This window comes from Eptatretus burgeri, chromosome 23, assembly GCF_056783735.1.
Source record: "Eptatretus burgeri isolate ZD-2024b chromosome 23, Ebu_testis_v1, whole genome shotgun sequence".
In the NCBI taxonomy this organism is placed as follows: domain Eukaryota; kingdom Metazoa; phylum Chordata; class Myxini; order Myxiniformes; family Myxinidae; genus Eptatretus; species Eptatretus burgeri.
The window spans coordinates 620,360-639,009 of record NC_140983.1 but is presented as its reverse complement, the minus strand read 5'-3'; the positions used below and the strand labels follow the sequence as shown (position 1 = coordinate 639,009).

The 18,650-nt window shown below is 45.0% G+C and overlaps 1 protein-coding gene and 1 pseudogene across 5 annotated transcripts in view; one reads left to right on the top strand and one right to left on the bottom strand.

The window, feature by feature from the left end:
- The window catches only part of LOC147007907 (tubulin alpha chain-like), a 188,392-nt pseudogene that overhangs the window by 42,497 nt on the left and 127,245 nt on the right, over positions 1-18,650 (bottom strand). The gene's annotated exons all lie outside the window — the stretch shown is intronic.
- On the top strand, positions 300-17,943 carry LOC147007913 (putative RNA-binding protein 46). 4 transcript variants are annotated; one of them, XM_085866003.1, is made up of 9 exons: positions 301-690; positions 4,576-4,719; positions 7,456-7,640; positions 12,182-12,295; positions 12,385-12,559; positions 12,795-13,102; positions 13,566-13,973; positions 14,097-14,136; positions 16,591-17,312. In XM_085866003.1, exons 1-9 carry the CDS (start codon positions 600-602, stop codon positions 16,794-16,796), a joined length of 1,671 nt encoding a protein of 556 aa, XP_085722129.1. In that variant the 5' UTR covers positions 301-599; the 3' UTR covers positions 16,797-17,312. The 4 variants fall into 4 exon arrangements, with proteins under 4 accessions (XP_085722131.1, XP_085722129.1, XP_085722130.1 ...); XM_085866002.1 differs by lacking the exon at positions 301-690 and adding an exon at positions 3,451-3,672 and having other exon boundaries at positions 16,591-17,929; XM_085866005.1 differs by lacking the exon at positions 4,576-4,719 and having other exon boundaries at positions 300-690; positions 16,591-17,313.

Genomic DNA, 18,650 nt, shown 5'->3' with positions numbered 1-18,650 from the left:
GTAACGAGTCACGTGACCCCAAAAAATGACCAGCACCATTCCTCACGCGGCCGCACCAGCTGAGTCCCTGCCCGAAGGGCAACCTTGTTCCAAGCGTGCAACACGATCTTCTGACGCGTATCTTAATTTAGGCGGTGTATAAGTAACAAACTGCTGTGCGTCGCCAAAAAAAAAAAATATCCCGGGTTTACGTGCACGAAGATTTTAAAATTATATTTTTCGGATTTTTAAATGCTCTTTTCCACAGACGAGCGGAAAATCGTGAAGAAACGAACATTGAGGGAAACGTCGTTGTGCTCCGAATTGAGACGCCATTGTCGGCGCGTTTCTGCAGAGATCGTATTTTTTTTTAATCTCGGAAAGAATCTCCTCAGACTGGTTATTCCTGTCATCATTTGTCGTCTCAATTTCGTGTGATGATAATTTCGTGTGACGATCAAATTAATATTTCGGTTCGGAATGCTCTCGAAGAGATTCGGAAAAGAAAAGAAGCGCGAAATAGATTTTTTTTGGGCGGCAATTTCAACCGTCAGCGCCGAGTTTCTCAACACGTTGTGTTCCCTTTCTTCTGATTACATTCCTCACAGGGACTCGGGTAGATGATACCACCACCAACCGTTGGTACCCACGTGCTCACTTTCCAAATGAACTTGACCGGTGACGCTGAAGAAGAGGAGAGTTCACTGGATGGTGAATCTTGTGACATTTCCATTTTGTCCCTCGTTACCGAACTTAATTTACTTCAGACATTTATCGGGGGTTCTGCTTGTTACTCGACGGTCCAGTGCTGTGTCGTCGGCATTGATAATAATACATTGTATTTGTTGACTGTTCGTCACATTTTCTGAGGTACCTGAGTTACCATTTCCTGAGGTACGGTTTTGAGGTACCTGAGGTACCATTTCCTGAGGTACGGTTTTGAGGTACCTGAGGTACCATTTCCTGAGTTACCATTTCCTGAGGTACGGTTTTGAGGTACCTGAGGTACCATTTCCTGAGGTACGGTTTTGAGGTACCTGAGATGCCATTTCCTGAGGTACGGTTTTGAGGTACCTGAGGTACCATTTGCTGAGTTACCATTTCCTGAGGTACGGTTTTGAGGTACCTGAGATACCATTTCCTGAGGTACGGTTTTGAGGTACCTGAGATACCATTTCCTGAGGTGTGGTTTTGAGGTACCTGAGATACCATTTCCTGAGGTACGGTTTTGAGGTACCTGAGGTACCATTTCCTGAGGTACGGTTTTGAGGTACCTGAGGTACCATTTCCTGAGTTACCATTTCCTGAGGTGCGGTTTTGAGGTACCTGAGGTACCATTTCCTGAGGTACGGTTTTGAGGTACCTGAGATACCATTTCCTGAGGTACGGTTTTGAGGTACCTGAGATACCATTTCCTGAGGTGTGGTTTTGAGGTACCTGAGATACCATTTCCTGAGGTACGGTTTTGAGGTACCTGAGGTACCATTTCCTGAGGTACGGTTTTGAAATTTACCTGAGGTACCATTTCCTGAGTTACCATTTCCTGAGGTGCGGTTTTGCGGGGTACACTGAGGTACCATTTCCTGAGAATTACGGTTTGAGGTACCTGAGATACCATTTCCTGAGGTACGGTTTTGAGGTACCTGAGATACCATTTCCTGAGGTGTGGTTTTGAGGTACCTGAGATACCATTTCCTGAGGTACGGTTTTGAGGTACCTGAGGTACCATTTCCTGAGGTACGGTTTTGAGGTACCTGAGGTACCATTTCCTGAGTTACCATTTCCTGAGGTGCGGTTTTGAGGTACCTGAGGTACCATTTCCTGAGGTACGGTTTTGAGGTACCTGAGATACCATTTCCTGAGGTACGGTTTTGAGGTACCATTTCCTGAGGTACGGTTTTGAGGTACCTGAGGTACCATTTCCTGAGATACGATTTCCTGAGGTACGGTTTTGATGTACCTGAGGTACCATTTCCTGAGATACGATTTCCTGAGGTACGGTTTTGATGTACCTGAGGTACCTGAGGTGCCATTTCCTGAGATACGGTTTTGAGGTACCTGAGGTACCATTTCCTGAGGTACGGTTTTGAGGTACCTGAGATGCCATTTCCTGAGGTACGGTTTTGAGGTACCTGAGGTACCATTTGCTGAGTTACCATTTCCTGAGGTACGGTTTTGAGGTACCTGAGATACCATTTCCTGAGGTACGGTTTTGAGGTACCTGAGATACCATTTCCTGAGGTGTGGTTTTGAGGTACCTGAGATACCATTTCCTGAGGTACGGTTTTGAGGTACCTGAGGTACCATTTCCTGAGGTACGGTTTTGAGGTACCTGAGGTACCATTTCCTGAGTTACCATTTCCTGAGGTGCGGTTTTGAGGTACCTGAGGTACCATTTCCTGAGGTACGGTTTTGAGGTACCTGAGATACCATTTCCTGAGGTACGGTTTTGAGGTACCATTTCCTGAGGTACGGTTTTGAGGTACCTGAGGTACCATTTCCTGAGTTACCATTTCCTGAGGTACGGTTTTGAGGTACCTGAGGTACCATTTCCTGAGATACGATTTCCTGAGGTACGGTTTTGATGTACCTGAGGTACCATTTCCTGAGATACGATTTCCTGAGGTACGGTTTTGATGTACCTGAGGTACCTGAGGTGCCATTTCCTGAGATACGGTTTTGAGGTACCTGAGGTACCATTTCCTGAGGTGCCATTTCCTGAGGGACGGTTTTGAGGGACCTGAGGTACCATTTCCTGAGGTACCATAACCTGAGGTACAGTTTTGAGGTACCTGAGGTACCATTTCCTGAGGTACGGTTTTGAGGGACCTGAGGTACCATTTCCTGAGGTACGGTTTTGATGTACCTGAGGTACCATTTCCTGAGGTGCCATTTCCTGAGGTACGGTTTTGATGTACCTGAGGTACCATTTCCTGAGGTACCTGAGGTGCCATTTCCTGAGATACGGTTTTGAGGTACCTGAGGTACCATTTCCTGAGGTACGGTTTTGAGGGACCTGAGGTACCATTTCCTGAGGTACCTGAGGTGCCATTTCCTGAGATACGGTTTTGAGGTACCTGAGGTACCATTTCCTGAGGTGCCATAACCTGAGGTACCTGAGGTACCATTTCCTGAGGTACGGTTTTGAGGTACCTGAGGTACCATTTCCTGAGGTACGGTTTTGATGTACCTGAGGTACCATTTCCTGAGGTACCTGAGGTGCCATTTCCTGAGATACGGTTTTGAGGTACCTGAGGTACCAGGTAGTCGTTACGTCGGTCTCCTCGGTTGTCGGTTGAATCCTCTTCATGAATTACTGTCGTTGTCGGTTTAATTATAAGATGGTGGTGCCAGTCCACACAAGCCAACCGCATGGACCCACAATGCATCACTCGTTCATCGGTTCATGTTAATTACAGGAAAGTCCCGACATTCACGGTTGGGAATGGGTGTGGGGGTCGGGGGGATTAGGGGGGGTACGTTCCTAAAAATTCCCCGAATGTCGAATCCACGAATGCCGGAGCATTGTTTCAATGGGAAAAGGGACACAGAGGGAGTTCCAGGAGGTTCGTCATTCATCAGCTTATGGGATGGCGCGTCGTCCGTCCGTCCGTCCGTCCACACTGAGGACTTCTTCTCTGAAACCACACACACGATATTTCGATGAAACTTCACCACAACGTTCATCACCATGTACGTACCATCGTTTGCCATTGGCATTAAAAAAATTCAGGCCCTAAGGGGGTCTACGGGGTTTTCCCCCAAATATGTATAATTTGCTTTCTTCTCAGAAACGACATCTGCAATTCAGATGAGAAACTGAGCCACCACCTTGATCACCTGTGATATACCAAAGTTTGTTTATGGCATTAAAAATCTGAGGGGGTCTATGGAGGGGATTTACGTGGGGGGGGGAGGTTGCCCCCCCCCAAAGAGATATTTATTTTCTTCCCAGAAATGACACACAATTCCGATGAAACTTCACTCCAACCTGCATGACCCTTGGTGTAGCAAAGTTTGTTCATGCCATGAAAAAAAAATCAAGCTCAATGGGTAAGGGGGGTGCCCCCCAAAATATGTATTTGCTTTCTTCTCCAAAAGTACGCACACAGATTTGATGAAACTTGACCACAACCTTCATCATCCATGATGTACCAAAGATTGTTAATGCCATTAAAAAATTCCAGGTCTGAGGGGGTCCATTCCAGGATTTCCCCCCAAAGGAGGTATTTGCTTTCTTCTCTGAAACCACACACTACAGTTTCGATGAAACTTGACCACAACCTTGATCACCTGTGATGTACCAAGGTGTGTTCATGGCATTAAAAAAAATCTATCTGTATTTACTTTCTTCTCTGTTATATATTTTGTGGGTCATCCATGCCTACCAGTGGTTCCCTGGTTATCTTATCGAGCCGCCACCAGGTGAGCACCCAGAGGGTATTGCCCCTATGTTTTTGTGATCCGTTCTGCTTGAGCTAAAAGCTGGTTTTAGTATTAGATGCATGATTTGTAAATACCTCGATGTGAATTCCTAAAATTCAAAGTAAATGCAAGAAACATATTTTTGGTTTCGTTTGGTTTTTTTTTTTATAGGTATGGCTTGGTCTCCTCACCCGATGAGACCTCCAAAAATGACTTTGGATCAAATCAACACATATGCTTTGCTGGATCTCATGGAGAAAACTGGATACAACATAATCCAGGAAAATGGACAGCGGCGGTTTGGGCCCCCACCTGGTGTGCATATCTATTCATTCAGTTGGAATTTATTCGTTATCACCCATTCATCACAATGACTAAGTTATTGGGAAGAAAACATGAAAATTGTCCTTCAAGCTGTTCATTACATTCCATCAGTCTTGAACCAATTGTGATCATCGGAGAAAACTGCTCTTTTATGCAGATAGATTCTGCCAGACTGCTTGATGAACTGAGATGCAATGTCGATTGGATCGAAAAGAATGGGAATAACAGGGTTCGGTTCCAAACAGCGTTCTCCTCTCTATACTGTGCAAGATTTTTATTGCAATACACTCGCAAAGATACCCTGGCATTGCCCAACGCTGGGCAATGCCGTGTCCCTCTTCCAACTCATCGTCCTCCCTCCTCCCACCCCAGCTCCTCCCTCTTGACTCCCATCCTACCCCTTCGCCTTCCTCCACTCTTTTCCCTCCCTCCTCCCACCTCTTCCCTTTCTCTGTTACCTACATCCTTTCCATCCATCCTCCCACAAAGGACGCAACAGAACAAAAGGAACAGCAGAAAGAGATAGGGGAAACGCCAACAGCATGGTTCTATCACCAATAGGCGATGGCCCTTGGTTCCATCACTGTCTACTCTGTTGAATAATTCATCTTCACTTATTTTATCTTTACCCTTCATTATCTTCAACATCTCTATGATATCTCCTCGTTACTGCCTCCTTTCTCGTGAATAAAGCCCTGTCTTCTTCAGCTGCTCCTCATAGCTGAGTCTAGCTCGGCCCGGAATCAATCTAGTAGCCCTGCGCTGAACCCTCTCTGGCATCTATGTCCTTCCTGAACTGTGGTGCTTGCAGTCCCTGCCAGTTTCCCTGAGTGAACTGCCAGACTCGCCGGCATGAAGGTGGATCTCTGAGAATAGCCAGAGAGAGGTTTACTCTCACAAGCAGATGATCAGATGAACAAATTGGAGCACATGAAGACCAGGAGACATTTAAAGGAAAGTTGATGATCACCAAGTCGAAAGGCGAGGATTTGCCATTGGTAGAAATCAGGGTTGGAATGCTCACAGATCGAGTCGTCTCATGGAGTTGTTTCCCTTTGCTGAAGTTCCATGGCTGGTAAGAGAGGTTTCAACACCAATTATGATGACAATTTGTATCACTACATATGAGAAAGCGAGAGTTGGGATGAGTGGTTAAAAGTTAGTCCATGTTGTCTGAGAGAGATGTAGATGGAGGTTTGGAGGATGGGACAACACACAAATAAACAGGAGGTGGGGCTGGAAGCAAAATCACAGCCAATCACAAAAATCCATTTTGTAACGGTCACACGAAAATACCGCAGAGAGAAAAACACCGCCCGGACATGGCCGGAGATAAACACAGCCTGGAGACACACTGCCCAAACACGTCTGGAGAAAAACACCACCCAGACATGTCCAGAGATAAACACAGCCTGGATAGAAACACTGCCCGGACACGTCTGGAGATAAACACAGCCTGGAGACAAACACTGCCAGGACACGTCTGGAGAAAAATACCACCCAGACATGTCCAGAGATAAACACAGCCTGGATAGAAACACTGCCAGGACACGTCTGGAGATAAACACAGCCTGGAGACAAACACTGCCTGGACATGTCTGGAGAAAAACACCGCCCGGACATGTCGGGAGATAAACACAGCCTGGAGACAAACACTGCCAGGACACGTCTGGAGATAATCACAGCCTGGAGACAAACACCACCTGGACATGTCTGGAAAAACACCGCCCGAACATGTCCGGAGACAAACACAGCCTGGAGACAAACACTGCCCGGACACGTCTGGAGGCAAACCATCTGGAGACAAACACCGCCGGGACACGTCCAGAGACAAACTCCTGTCCGCACAAAAACCACGCCCATGCACGTTTGGAGACAAACACCGCCCAGACGCTTCCGGAGCCAAGCTGTCTGGAGACAAACACCGCTTGGACATGTCCAGAGACAAACTCCCGTCGAGAGACAAACACCACCCGGACGCCTCCGGAGACAAACTCCTTTCTGGATGTAAACACCGCCCTCACACATTCGGACATAAACACCGCCCGTGTGCATCCAGAGTCAAGCTGTCTGGAGATAAATACCGCTTGAACACATCTGGAGACAAACTCCCGTCTGGACATAAACACCGCCCAGACATGTCTGGAGACAAACTCCCATTCAGACAAAACCACCGTCCAGACATAACCACCATCCGGATATGTCCAGAGAGAGAGAGAGAGGGGTGGGGAGACTGAGAGAGGTGTGGGAGGAGGGTGCTGCACTGTATTGGGAGGGGGAAGAGCAGGGATGGGACAAAGAGAGAACGAGAGGTGGGGGTAGGGGAGTTAGCAGAGAGAATACATGATGCTTTTTGAACACACACACACACATACACACACACACACACACACACACACACACACACACACACACACACACACACACACACACACACACACACACACACACACACACACACACACATTTATCAGTATAGATGGGGAAATTTGTTTTAATTCACACTTTTTTCAATTACACGACTATCTCCAAGAACACAACTTTTGTGTAAATTGAGAGGTTGCTGTATCTGCACGTCGAAGCTGAATCTAAAACTGTCACTCGTTCTTCTCAAGACCTTGAGTCGTTCATAAGAATGGCTGACGTTTAATTGTGTGTGTATTGGTACAACAGAAATGTTATTTTGAATGTTTTGTTTTTTTAATGACCAAGCCTTTATTTCGTTAGACTGGATTGGCCCTCCACCTCCACGAGGCTGTGAGGTCTTCGTCGCAAAGATCCCTCGTGATGCATATGAGGATGAACTTGTGCCGGTATTTGGAAGTATCGGTCAGATATACGAGCTTCGACTCATGATGCAGTTCAGTGGGGAGAACCGTGGCTTCGCTTTTGTGACGTACACAAATCGGAAGGTTGGTACATGGTGAGAAATGCAGTGAAAAACTCTGTTGATGAAAACTATTTTCAAAGACCAGGGACATTTACATCCCACATTTAATATGTTGACTCATTTTAAAGTTGAATTTACAAATGGCATTTCGGAATTCCTATTCTGAGTCCAAAAGCCTGTTTGTGGAAACCCAGCTTTTGTTTTTCGACACATTTTTTTATCAAGCAAGTGCTGGCAAGCAACCAAGACTTGTTCAAGTCAGTCCGACCTGTTTTGGCTTGCCTGTCTGACCACAAAGCTCATTATGCTGTGATACGCGGTTCAAATCTCAGATGCTTTGTTGATTTGTCCATCAAAATAATGATGTACTTTTTTCGTCGACTCGTTTGTCCGTCTGTGTGAAGCATTCCATTCCACCCATTGGTGAGACAGCTTGCCTGACTCCACTCCCAATTTCAACCTGCTGAAAAATCATATGGCCACCGTGTTGATGCTTACCGTAATGCGAAGCCAAATCTATTGTTACAGATCCAGGGTTCGAGGCTCACCACGAGGGGAAGCTCCAAGGTCCCTCGCAAACGCCCGGTCCTGAGGCCATCGAGCACGGATAACTCATGCGCTGGCTGGTTGCTAATCAACGACAAACGCCGATTGGTATCACCAATCCTGGCAGGGTTCGCACTACTTCGCATGTTACCGTTTCCAGTGGATTGGCAGACTCAAGGGGGATCTCGTGCCCTCGATGCGTACCTGAGTTAACTTACTGTATCAGGTGCAGCCGAACAGAGCTGCCGAGTATGCTCCGGCTAACAAGAGCAAATTAGTGGGGTAAAACTTCCCAGCTAACGATATATGTGGACCATGCTCGACCAATAGGGAAACGACACTCCCAGCTGGGAACATTTATACAAGCAAATTTATTACGACAAGTGAAGCAAAATAAATGCAAATATTTACAAAATAACAAGATAGACAAGGCAGAACTATACCGATATAACGAACTTACAAACTTAACTTCCACGATACAAGACAGGCGCCATCAGAAACCTACACTGTGGAAAATTAAAGAGCAAGAAAGAGAAAGTTTTAGGTGGTTAGCAACCTCTTTGCTGCCAGGTGTGGTCGACGGACCAACGCAACCCAGTTTCTAAGGAGGGAAGAAAACCGAGGGTGTCTAATGGTGCATGGTCGGAGGCGGTATGATGAGGGTTGCGGTGAGGTGCAGAAAATTAAAATGTAAAGGAGTGCATTTCTGTGAGATCGCTCTGAAAAGAACGATTGTTCGGGACTTGCCCTCGCCGATCGCTCTGATGCGTCCACAGCAGACGAGAGGGAAAACAAGAGACAGAACATGTCAGAAGACGGCTCTTACGTGTAAGACCATTTGTGCGTGCAAATGTTTTATCAGCTTGGCCCGAATAAATGTGCCAGTGATCCACTCAATGATCGGGTTGCTTTTATTTCACTTACAAATTACAATGTTATCATTGATAAACTTCATTTTGTGCACTTAAATTTTTAAATCACAGTACAGGAGTATCTGAGTACCAGTTATGTGAACTCCTGGTCATAGTTTTGGGGTTCAAGTATGGCTAAGGTCTGAGGTGATGTGGCATTGGAGAATGGCAAGAAGTTTGAAGGACGTTTTGGTGGCATATGCTGATAAGCTGTTTGCGTGTATGCACGAGGTAAAAGATGGGGATAAAGACACACCTGAAGGCCCACGCAACGCATATGACCCATAAACCCACTAGACATAAGGGAAGGGCTATCCAAAACAAATACTAATGAAATAACTGTCTCGGGATGGCTATATGTTGCATGTCATTGCCTCGGAGGGAGTGCCGGCTTCGCAGAACCGTAACAATATATTTGAAGCTGTCATATTCACAATTGCCATGACCTCCCTATAAGTTTTCCCTTCAGTGTAAAACAACTAAAGCGACAGTTGAAATGATGCCGATAGGCGTCATGGGTCTTGTGAAGGTTGGCCGCAGTGATGTTGGCAGCGGTCTGTTGCCTTACACTCCTCCCAAATAACGACGTGGAATTCTCTTAAGCAGGGAAACCCACGTCATTATATAGGTCTTTATCCAAGGTCATTATTTACCTTAAACAATGTGTAGAAATATATATATATATATATATATATATATATATATATATATATATATATATATATATATATATATATATATGCACCAGAAAGAAGTTAATTGGTTTTGGGTCTTTTATTGGCACAATTAACATGCTTATGGTCACATATGTTTTGCTCATATCTCACAGGATTGTGAGTTGGACAGGCGACCGTGATGAGCCATGACATGAAGTAGCTGTTTCAATCGCGGTTTTCACCACCTCCTTTCTGGTCTTGCACCCTCCCCACTCCTTCCGTGCTTTGTCCCGTCCATCAAAAAGGGTGAAAACAAATCAAAGGGTGAAATCGGCTCGGTGCAGCTCAAAATTTGGAGTGACATTATATGTGTGTATTTATAAAGCTCAGCCAAATATGCCAGTTCCTGAAAGTTATGGTTTCCAAAGCAGTTCCACTTCAACAAGGTTTATGCAGAGGACTTTGTTCATCTCATGTCTGCAACTAATACACCCTCGAGTAAAGCAGGTTCATCAAGTCAAGCAAAATACGAGAGGCAAATGCTCTTGCACATCTTTTTTCTGCTCTGTTCACCGAATCATTTGACCAAGGTCATCTTCCATCTGCTTGGAAGTCGGCCAACATCACAGAATTGCATGAACAAAGTACAAACAACAATCCCCTGAACTGCAGACCAACAGCTTACTTACAATCATCAACAAGGTCATGGAATCCAGAATCGCATTAGACATCAGATTTCTGACCATCAGACCAGGTCGCTCTGCCTTGGGCATGCTGCTTCTGCTCTCCCAACAATGGATGGAGTCCCTCAATGTCAGACCGAGACCAGGACTGTCAGACTGAGATAGACATATCTCAAGCATTCGATACAGTCTGGCACCCTGCCCTGCTCTCCCAAACTCTCAGCCGATGCGATGCAAGGCCAACTCCACACATGGTTTCCTGACTTCCTCCATTCAGGGAGCCAACGTGTGGCTCTCAACTGGATCCTCCTGTCAAGGCTGGAGGTCTACAATGCGGTGTTCTGGGCCCTGTCCTATTCCTATTCTTCATCAACGATCTCTCAGACTCTCCAAAAAAAATTCCTCCTTCTCTTTTTCCTGATGACTCTATGCTCCTGATAGCAGCAGCTGTTTCCTTCTCTGCAAACCATGACAGAATAGGAACACTTGGAATATGTCTATCAATCCTGAGAATTCCCACACACTCACTGCCTCTCTCCGAAAAGACCATCTGGCAAACCCTCCCGTCCACTTTTTTTCACAATTTTATTGAGGAAGTTCAGTCACTCAAACTTTTGGGTCTCACTATGATCTTTCTTGGGCAAACCACACTCCTAAATTAGCCTCCGAAGCCAGTCGCTGACTGAGCATCCTCCGTCATGCAAAGTCCTTCCTTGGTACACCTGAATTTTTATCCACCGACTGGTACAAGGCCTTTTGAAGGATTACTGCTCTCTTTTGGCTGGCGCTCCTGCCTCACACGTTGCTGAGCTTGATGCCGTGGAAATGGAGGCCTCCAAGATCATTGGAACCTTCTGTGATGAAGCTGAGTCGATGGGCCTTTCACTTTCAAATCAGAGACAGGTGGGTGGTCTCTCTGTCTTCTACCACCTCCTTTCTGGTCTTTCATCCTCTGCTCTTTCTCCACTTTGTCCCTCCTCCTCCTCCCCCCAGGTTTCTGCAGGATGCACAAGGTCTACCTACAGTACCTCCTGGTGAAACTCCCAAAATCCAGAATCACTGCTGACCTCCACTCATTCGTTCCTCTTTTCTCCTGACTGTGGAATAAACTTCCACATTCTCTTCAATATCATTTGTTTCTCCAGGTTTTCAATACAGCTGTTCACCAAAACCTCAGATGATCCCCCATCCAAAAAGATGATCTTTTCTACCCCGTTAACTCTCCCAAGCCCACCTCTTTCGAACTTTCCTGTTTTCCTTCCTGATAGTTTGCTTCAGTATTCATCTTGTCCACCCCATGTCCTCACCTCGTCCTAATTCTTCCTCACATCCCTCATCTTCGAAGTGTCTCTCCATTTTCTCCCTCAACCCTGCCGTTGTGTGTTTTCCCCTCTTCTTCTGCTGTTCATTTGTTCTGTTGCATCCTGATCCGTTCTCTGTTCTCGCTCATTTCACGAGCCTCGACTCTTTACAGTATATATATATATATATATATATATATATATATATATATATATATATATATATATATATATATATATATATATATATACTGATTGAGCAGGTAATTGAGCAGGTTGTCTACCCTTCACAGTCCTTTCAATGTGTCCTATTAAAGCCTTCTTATCGTATTGCGGAATTTATTGATTGTTATCAATATTGTTTTTTTGTCACTGTTGATGCAATTGTCTGTCATTTTTTATCTTTATCTTATCAAAGATTTATCAACAACCAACTTTTATCCTTGTGGCATGTCCAATTTCACAGGATTCCAAGGCTGCCATTGATCTGCTCAACCACTATGAACTGAGACCGGGCCGCCCACTCGTTGTTTGTGTCAGCATTGACAACTGCCGGCTTCTCATCGGAGGACTACCCCGGGTTCGTTGACCCACAAAATCACTGAACCATTTGTTTGATGGATTGTTGTACGTTTCACTCTCCAAAATCATTTTCGCCTCTCCATGCAGGATAAAAGTCAAGAGGAAATCCTAGAGGAGTTGAAGAAGGTGACAAGTGGCGTAAAAGATGCGATTGTTTGTCCAGGCGTGGGGATGATACCTGCGAATTGCAACCGTGGCTTTGCTTTGGTGCAGTACGATTCCCACCGATCAGCACTAATTGCACGCACAAAGTTACAGTCTGGTGTGTGGAAGTTCTTTTGAAAGTGCTGTCTCCATCACATGGGGTTTAAAAAGTGTTGAGTTTTATGTGGTTTTGACTTCTTCTTTTTTTAAGATACAACATGGAGAAAAATTTCTTAGCCCAGACAGGTGCTCTATGTGGATTTTATAATACTTGACAGTCAGTTATATTATTTATTAGCTATAATTGTTTCACTGCTTTAAGTGACACCCGACTTTTCTGCTTCCCCAAAAAGGATCCTTTCATCTCTGGGGGCGCCCAATACAGGTCGACTGGGCCATCCCAGAGAGGGAGGTGAACCCAGTGGTTTCTGATGTGCGAACCTTAAATGTGAAGAACTTGTCACCTGCAACGTCGGAGCAAGCGCTTCGCTCGGCGTTCGAGAGAGCTCTTCGCAATGGGGCAGGAGGTGATCGCACACATGCCGGGGCAATCGGCAAGATCACAAAGATCGGCAACCTTGCAGTCGTGGACTTCAAACGACGAGAGGATGCTCTGCGGGCACAAAACTCACTCCATGGTGCATGGCTAGACGGAGTACAGGTAGGCCGTTCGTTCCCTGGAACAAGACAACTGTCATGATATGCACAGGTGCTTGTCCATGAAGTTCATTTCCTGATTGTTTGTTTTTGAAGGTGTATGTACCGGGGTCCAACAGTACTCTCCAACAATGAACATAAGTAAATAACCATTCTTTGATGGGAGCTCCTGTAAGAGAAGAAACATTATTACAGATACGATTGCAAATGAGTGGTTTTGGTGGTGGAGTGAATAAAGCCTTGTTGCATTGCCCTCACTTGCTGTGGATTTGATTCCCGGAAGTGAGCTCTGGATTGCTGTGGAAGTGACGATCAGTGTCGTGGTTTGTGGAAATAGTTGAGTGGCCCATTCTGAATCCACAAAGCCGAGTTGTTCCTGGATGCTGTCAGACAATTCTGACTGAATATGGCCACTCCAGTAACGTTGAGCTCATTTGATTTGGTTATATTGTGGTGTGGAATTCCAGGTGGAGGTGAGTTTGGCCAGACCTGCATTCTCCCAACATGCAGCTGCTGGTGGTGGAGTTATGAACAATCGTGACGCACACAGGGAACCTGGGGAGCCTCAAACACATTCCACAATGGTGGACCACGTGATGCCTCGTCCTTTAATGAACCAGTCACAAACAAGACTGGACAGTGTTAGCGGTGCTCCTGGAGCTACACGGCGCGTGGGTGCGGATTTGGGTGAAGCATTCTGGCGTAACCCGAATGCCGAAGAGACGGCTTTGTCACATCAAGAAATCGACTTGGCAGGCGCACGTACGGCCATAGTGCGCTTGGAGCTGTGGTGTGCTCGTCGTGGTTTCCCTCCTCCCTCATACTCACCTTTTAGCTCACCAGGTTCTACCGGACAGCAGCTCTACGGATACACGGTGAGGCTGCCATTTATTTCTGCTCAACATTGCATTATACTTGTTACTCAGAGATTTACCACTTTGTGCGGTGATTGAGCTCCTTTTCAACAACGGACCCCTCACTGGTTTTGCTTTTCGCAGGTATACATGAATGGCGTCCCTGGAGGAATCTTCGCTCCAGGTGAGGTTTGCTCAGTGCTTGATGGAGCAAAAGAACTTGCCGCACAAAATGTTTTAAACAAACTTGGTTATATCAAGTAAAATATTCATTCAAATGTTTGCCATTTGTAAAAAAAAAAAAAAAAGGAAATTGAGTTTTCCTTTGCTGTTGAAAACATCCCAGACAAAAAATTCCTTTTTGTTGTAATTATCTGCAGACGACTGCAGTATGACCTGCCACCAACTATAGTAGATGAGAGTATGACTCTCATATACTACAATTCTAACTGTAGCATTTTTGCCTGGGATCGACCCCTGGAAGAGTAAGGTGACAGAAGAAAAAGGCAACATACTGGTCATGGGGGCTACAGTTAGACACAAAAAGCAAGTGAATCAACAAACACGAATAGAGAGGGGGGAGAGGGGGAAGCAACAAGGTTTTATTTTGAGTCATTATTGCTGATTAATTATAAATGAGACAGGTTCTCATTCAGACTCTGTGGGAGTACAATTGGTATTCTTACAAGAACATATTTCATCAATGCAGAAATAACACCAAAGCGTTCTGAAGCTTTATTTACCTAGAATACTGGACAGGAGCAAAACAGACAAGAAAAAGAGCAATCAGAGATTGCAGACCCTCTCCAGGACTTGTTTTGTGTGATGTTTGTGTACTGGTGTGTTACGTAATTAATCAGAGACTAATTAGAACTGCCACTTTATCACTGCTGGTCGTGATGAGCGGGAACCAAGACATCTTGCTTTGACGCAAGCCCACTTTGATCGGACACATGATCCTGACCCATGACGTTCTTTTTATTATTATTATTATTATTATTATTATTATTATTATTATTCAATTGAATTTAGAATAGGATTAAAATAAATGAAATTCAAATCAAATGGAAGACCAAATCGGTGCAGTTCTGCATTGTGGTAATCAGAAGGAACTCAAACAAGAAACAAGCACATATTAAGTCATCAGGAGGAACATGGATGTGATTCACGTTTCAGCTGCTACTCCTCCACCCAAGCACAGCCAAGTGAGCCTTATTCAAAAAAAAATTACAAACATAAAATAAAAAAATAACACAGATCAAAAATATTTAATAATTCTGGCTGCCAGACCATCAGCTGCCGATCAAGTTTAAATTTAAAACATGCATTCCCCACCACTACCAGATCATCAATGTGAAGTTTCAGGTCGATTGATTAAGCGGTTGCAGAGAAAACTTTATTTATTTTTTTTAAATCCAATATGGCTGCCAAACCATGTGACCTATCAATTATTCCTGAACAAACTTGTTCACCCAAGACTTGGGGAACATTTGTGTGGTCTCCCCTCGATCTGTGCAGCCGTTCTGGAGAAGAGGATCTTTTATAGGTTTTCAGGTGAATCCAATATGGCTGCCAAACCATGTGACTTATGACTTAATATGCGTAAACCTTTTGTTCCTCAGAGATAGGTGGCCATACGTGTAAAGTTTTCCCTCAATCTGTTCAGCCATGACAGAGAAGATTTTTGAGGATTTTTTTTTAAACAATATGGCTGCCAAATCACGTGACGATGATCATCAAATTTTTTGTTTTTGGACCATTTTATCCCAAAATGAGGGGGTGGAGCGTCACCCGTGGTCAAGTGATTCTCGTCCTGCTTAAAGGGGAATTGCGTTCCTCCAAGCCCGTCCCTAGGTGTACTGCAGTGAGAGCGGAGGGTGGTGGGTTCTTGACAGGAGTCCCTATGCAGGAGAACGAAAGTCCTCCTTTCGGTACCTGTGAGGGAGGACGAAAGTCCGAGTCTTCAGGTCATTGGTGCTTCCAGTCTTGCTCTATGGATGTGAGACTTGGACTCTGACCAGGGATCTGAGACGGAGATTTAATTCCTTTGGTACCAGGTCTCTTCGGAGAATCCTTGGCTATTGCTGGTCGGACTTTGTTTCCAACGAGCGGTTGTTGAGAGAGACTCAAATGAGATTTGTTACCTGCACAGTCCGTGAGCGTCAGCTGCGGCTGTGTGGACATGTGGAAGAGGCAAATGAGCCGACCACGTGCCTCGTGGCAGGTTGATCGGCATCTCAAGGAGATGAGGAATGGGCCAGGCATCTGCCTGGGGGATGGCCAGACATTGGCCCCAGGAGTACCGGCAGAAAGCGGATGCAGCGACGCGCATGCTCAAGCGCATGCTCCCATACCTGACCTGACCTCCTGTGTTTGCGAAACGACGTAAAAAGGGGTGTCATAAACCGGGGTATATATTGATCTGTGTGTATATAGTATGTATGTCCATTTATAAGGTGTGTTGGGGTATTCTGGTTTCTTTGAACCAGGCAGGTATCCTCTTTGGACATTGCAGGTCAGTTGATAAACCTCGTGTATCAAAAGCCTTGAATTCCTTGACTGGCATCAGTTTGTGACAATTTCTGTTCATGTTGTGCTGACCGAACGCAATGATATCCCTGCACCCTCCTCCCTCCAGGAAAAAATAACCAACAGAACATGACCTCAGCCTCAGCTCCCGCTTACCAGGCCATCCCCACCTATTCCAGTGCCTCCAATCAAGGGTACCCTCGTCGCCGTTTCTCTGTTGCAATACCTGTTGCATACCACCCTGCGAGGTGCCGTCCTTGCTTCCACGTGCCAGGCCAGGGTATATTCATGCCACAATGGTGCATGCCAGGATAAATGAGACATTGTATTCCTTGCAATTGTGCGTCTCCTCGTTCAAACTGAAATTGCTCGTGTAATCACCAATCAAATTCAGTTCTGTTAATGAATCAGCAGCTCTGGTCTGTCTCAATAACAATTTTTTTTTTAAAAATTGTTGTTTGGTTGTTCTTCATCTCCAGTTTAAAAAATGTTTAATTGAAAGTGTTATTTCACCATTTATATTATGCTCAACTGTAAATAACTAAGGAACTCGTGTTTTAGATTTTTTTTGTAAGTTCATATTTCATCTTTTGAACTGCCTGCGCGTGCGTTTCGCCTTGTTTTCCAACACGAGACACAACCTGCTGCTGAACTCCCATCTTTTCACCTTTCAAAATATTTTTTGACTATATTGCGTTTCATATTGTTATAATACACATTGTTACATGGTTTCATTTCGATTGTGCTCCGCCACATGGTTTCATCGCGTTCCGTGCTTGCAGCCCATCCTTGCAGCATTCAAGGAAAAGAACTTTGTTTCACAACAAATAAATCTCCATCTGTTGAAGTTCTCACATCACAGGTGTTTTTGAATACAGTTCAGATCAAATACATCTCAAATGATGTATTTTGCGCCTGAGCACAAAAATGGTAAATGTCAATGAGTGGCCGAGTCAGAGCCCCCGACCTAAATCAAATCGAAAATCTGTGGCATGACTTGAAGATTGCTGTCCATCAACACTCCCTATCCAACTTGACTGATCTTGAAGAGTTTTTTTGCAGAAGAATGGGCAAATATTGCCCAATCAAGGTGTGCAAAATTGGTAGAGAACTATCTAAACAAACTCACAGTTATACTTGCTGTCAAAGGTGCTTCCACCAAGTATTATCCTACAGTATATAGGGGGGTGGACACTGATGCCACCAAGGTATTCTAGTTTTTGTGTTTTTAATTACTTTTCTGAAATTTGTGGAATTTGTTTTTCACTTGGAAGTTGTGGGTTACGATTTGTAAACAAAGGAGGAAAAAGTCTGATATTTAATACAATTAAAAAGCTGAAACTCAAGACCCTCAGATCTTAAGCCACCCACCTTCACAGTTAAGCCAACACCAGGCCTCGCGTCCGCACTGTTCCCATCATAATTAGCAAGTGGTTTAAAAAAATAAAATTGCAGTTTGTGCTCGCATCCCTCGAAGATCCACTCTGTTCTGTAAACATTTCCATCTGTATGTGCTCAACTGACCTCAGTATAATCTTCCGAAAAACGATTATTGTCCTCCGCCCCTCCCTATTCCATCTCCATGCGCTGCACGAAGTCATCACCGGGCGTGAAGGTCTTCGGTTTCTGGCAATGATGCGTGCCCAAAGGGGGTACTCAGTTTTTACTCCGTTTGTTTTTCTTGTTATGACGAAAATTTACAATTTTCCTCATGTCAGTCTGTCTCGTTTGTTATGGCTCGGCTGGGCTCGGCTCAGTATATACCCCGAATTGGATGACTCGCTTTCAGATATATTCGTCAAACTTTACTGGAGGATTCTGAAGAATAAAAGTGAGGCTGTCAATGTTTTTTGACTAGATATGTCAAAGGTCAAGGTGACCAAGACGTCATTTGCATGATTTTCACCATACCTGTCAGGCTACCGCCTGATGCCTTCTTGTTTGTTTCTTTCTTGTTTGTCTGGGTGATATTGTTGTGGTGCCGGGTTCGGTGGCGAGGAACGACCGCTAGATCGTAGAACGACGGAGCAATAGGGCCGTCTCCCACCGAACACCCGAAATTAAAAGGTCGTCACCCCGGAAAACTCCGGAGTCAACGGGTCACTTAAAGGACCGTGGTCGCCAATATTTCCACGGCGTGAGGTAGGGTCCACTTGTCTATTCCAATTT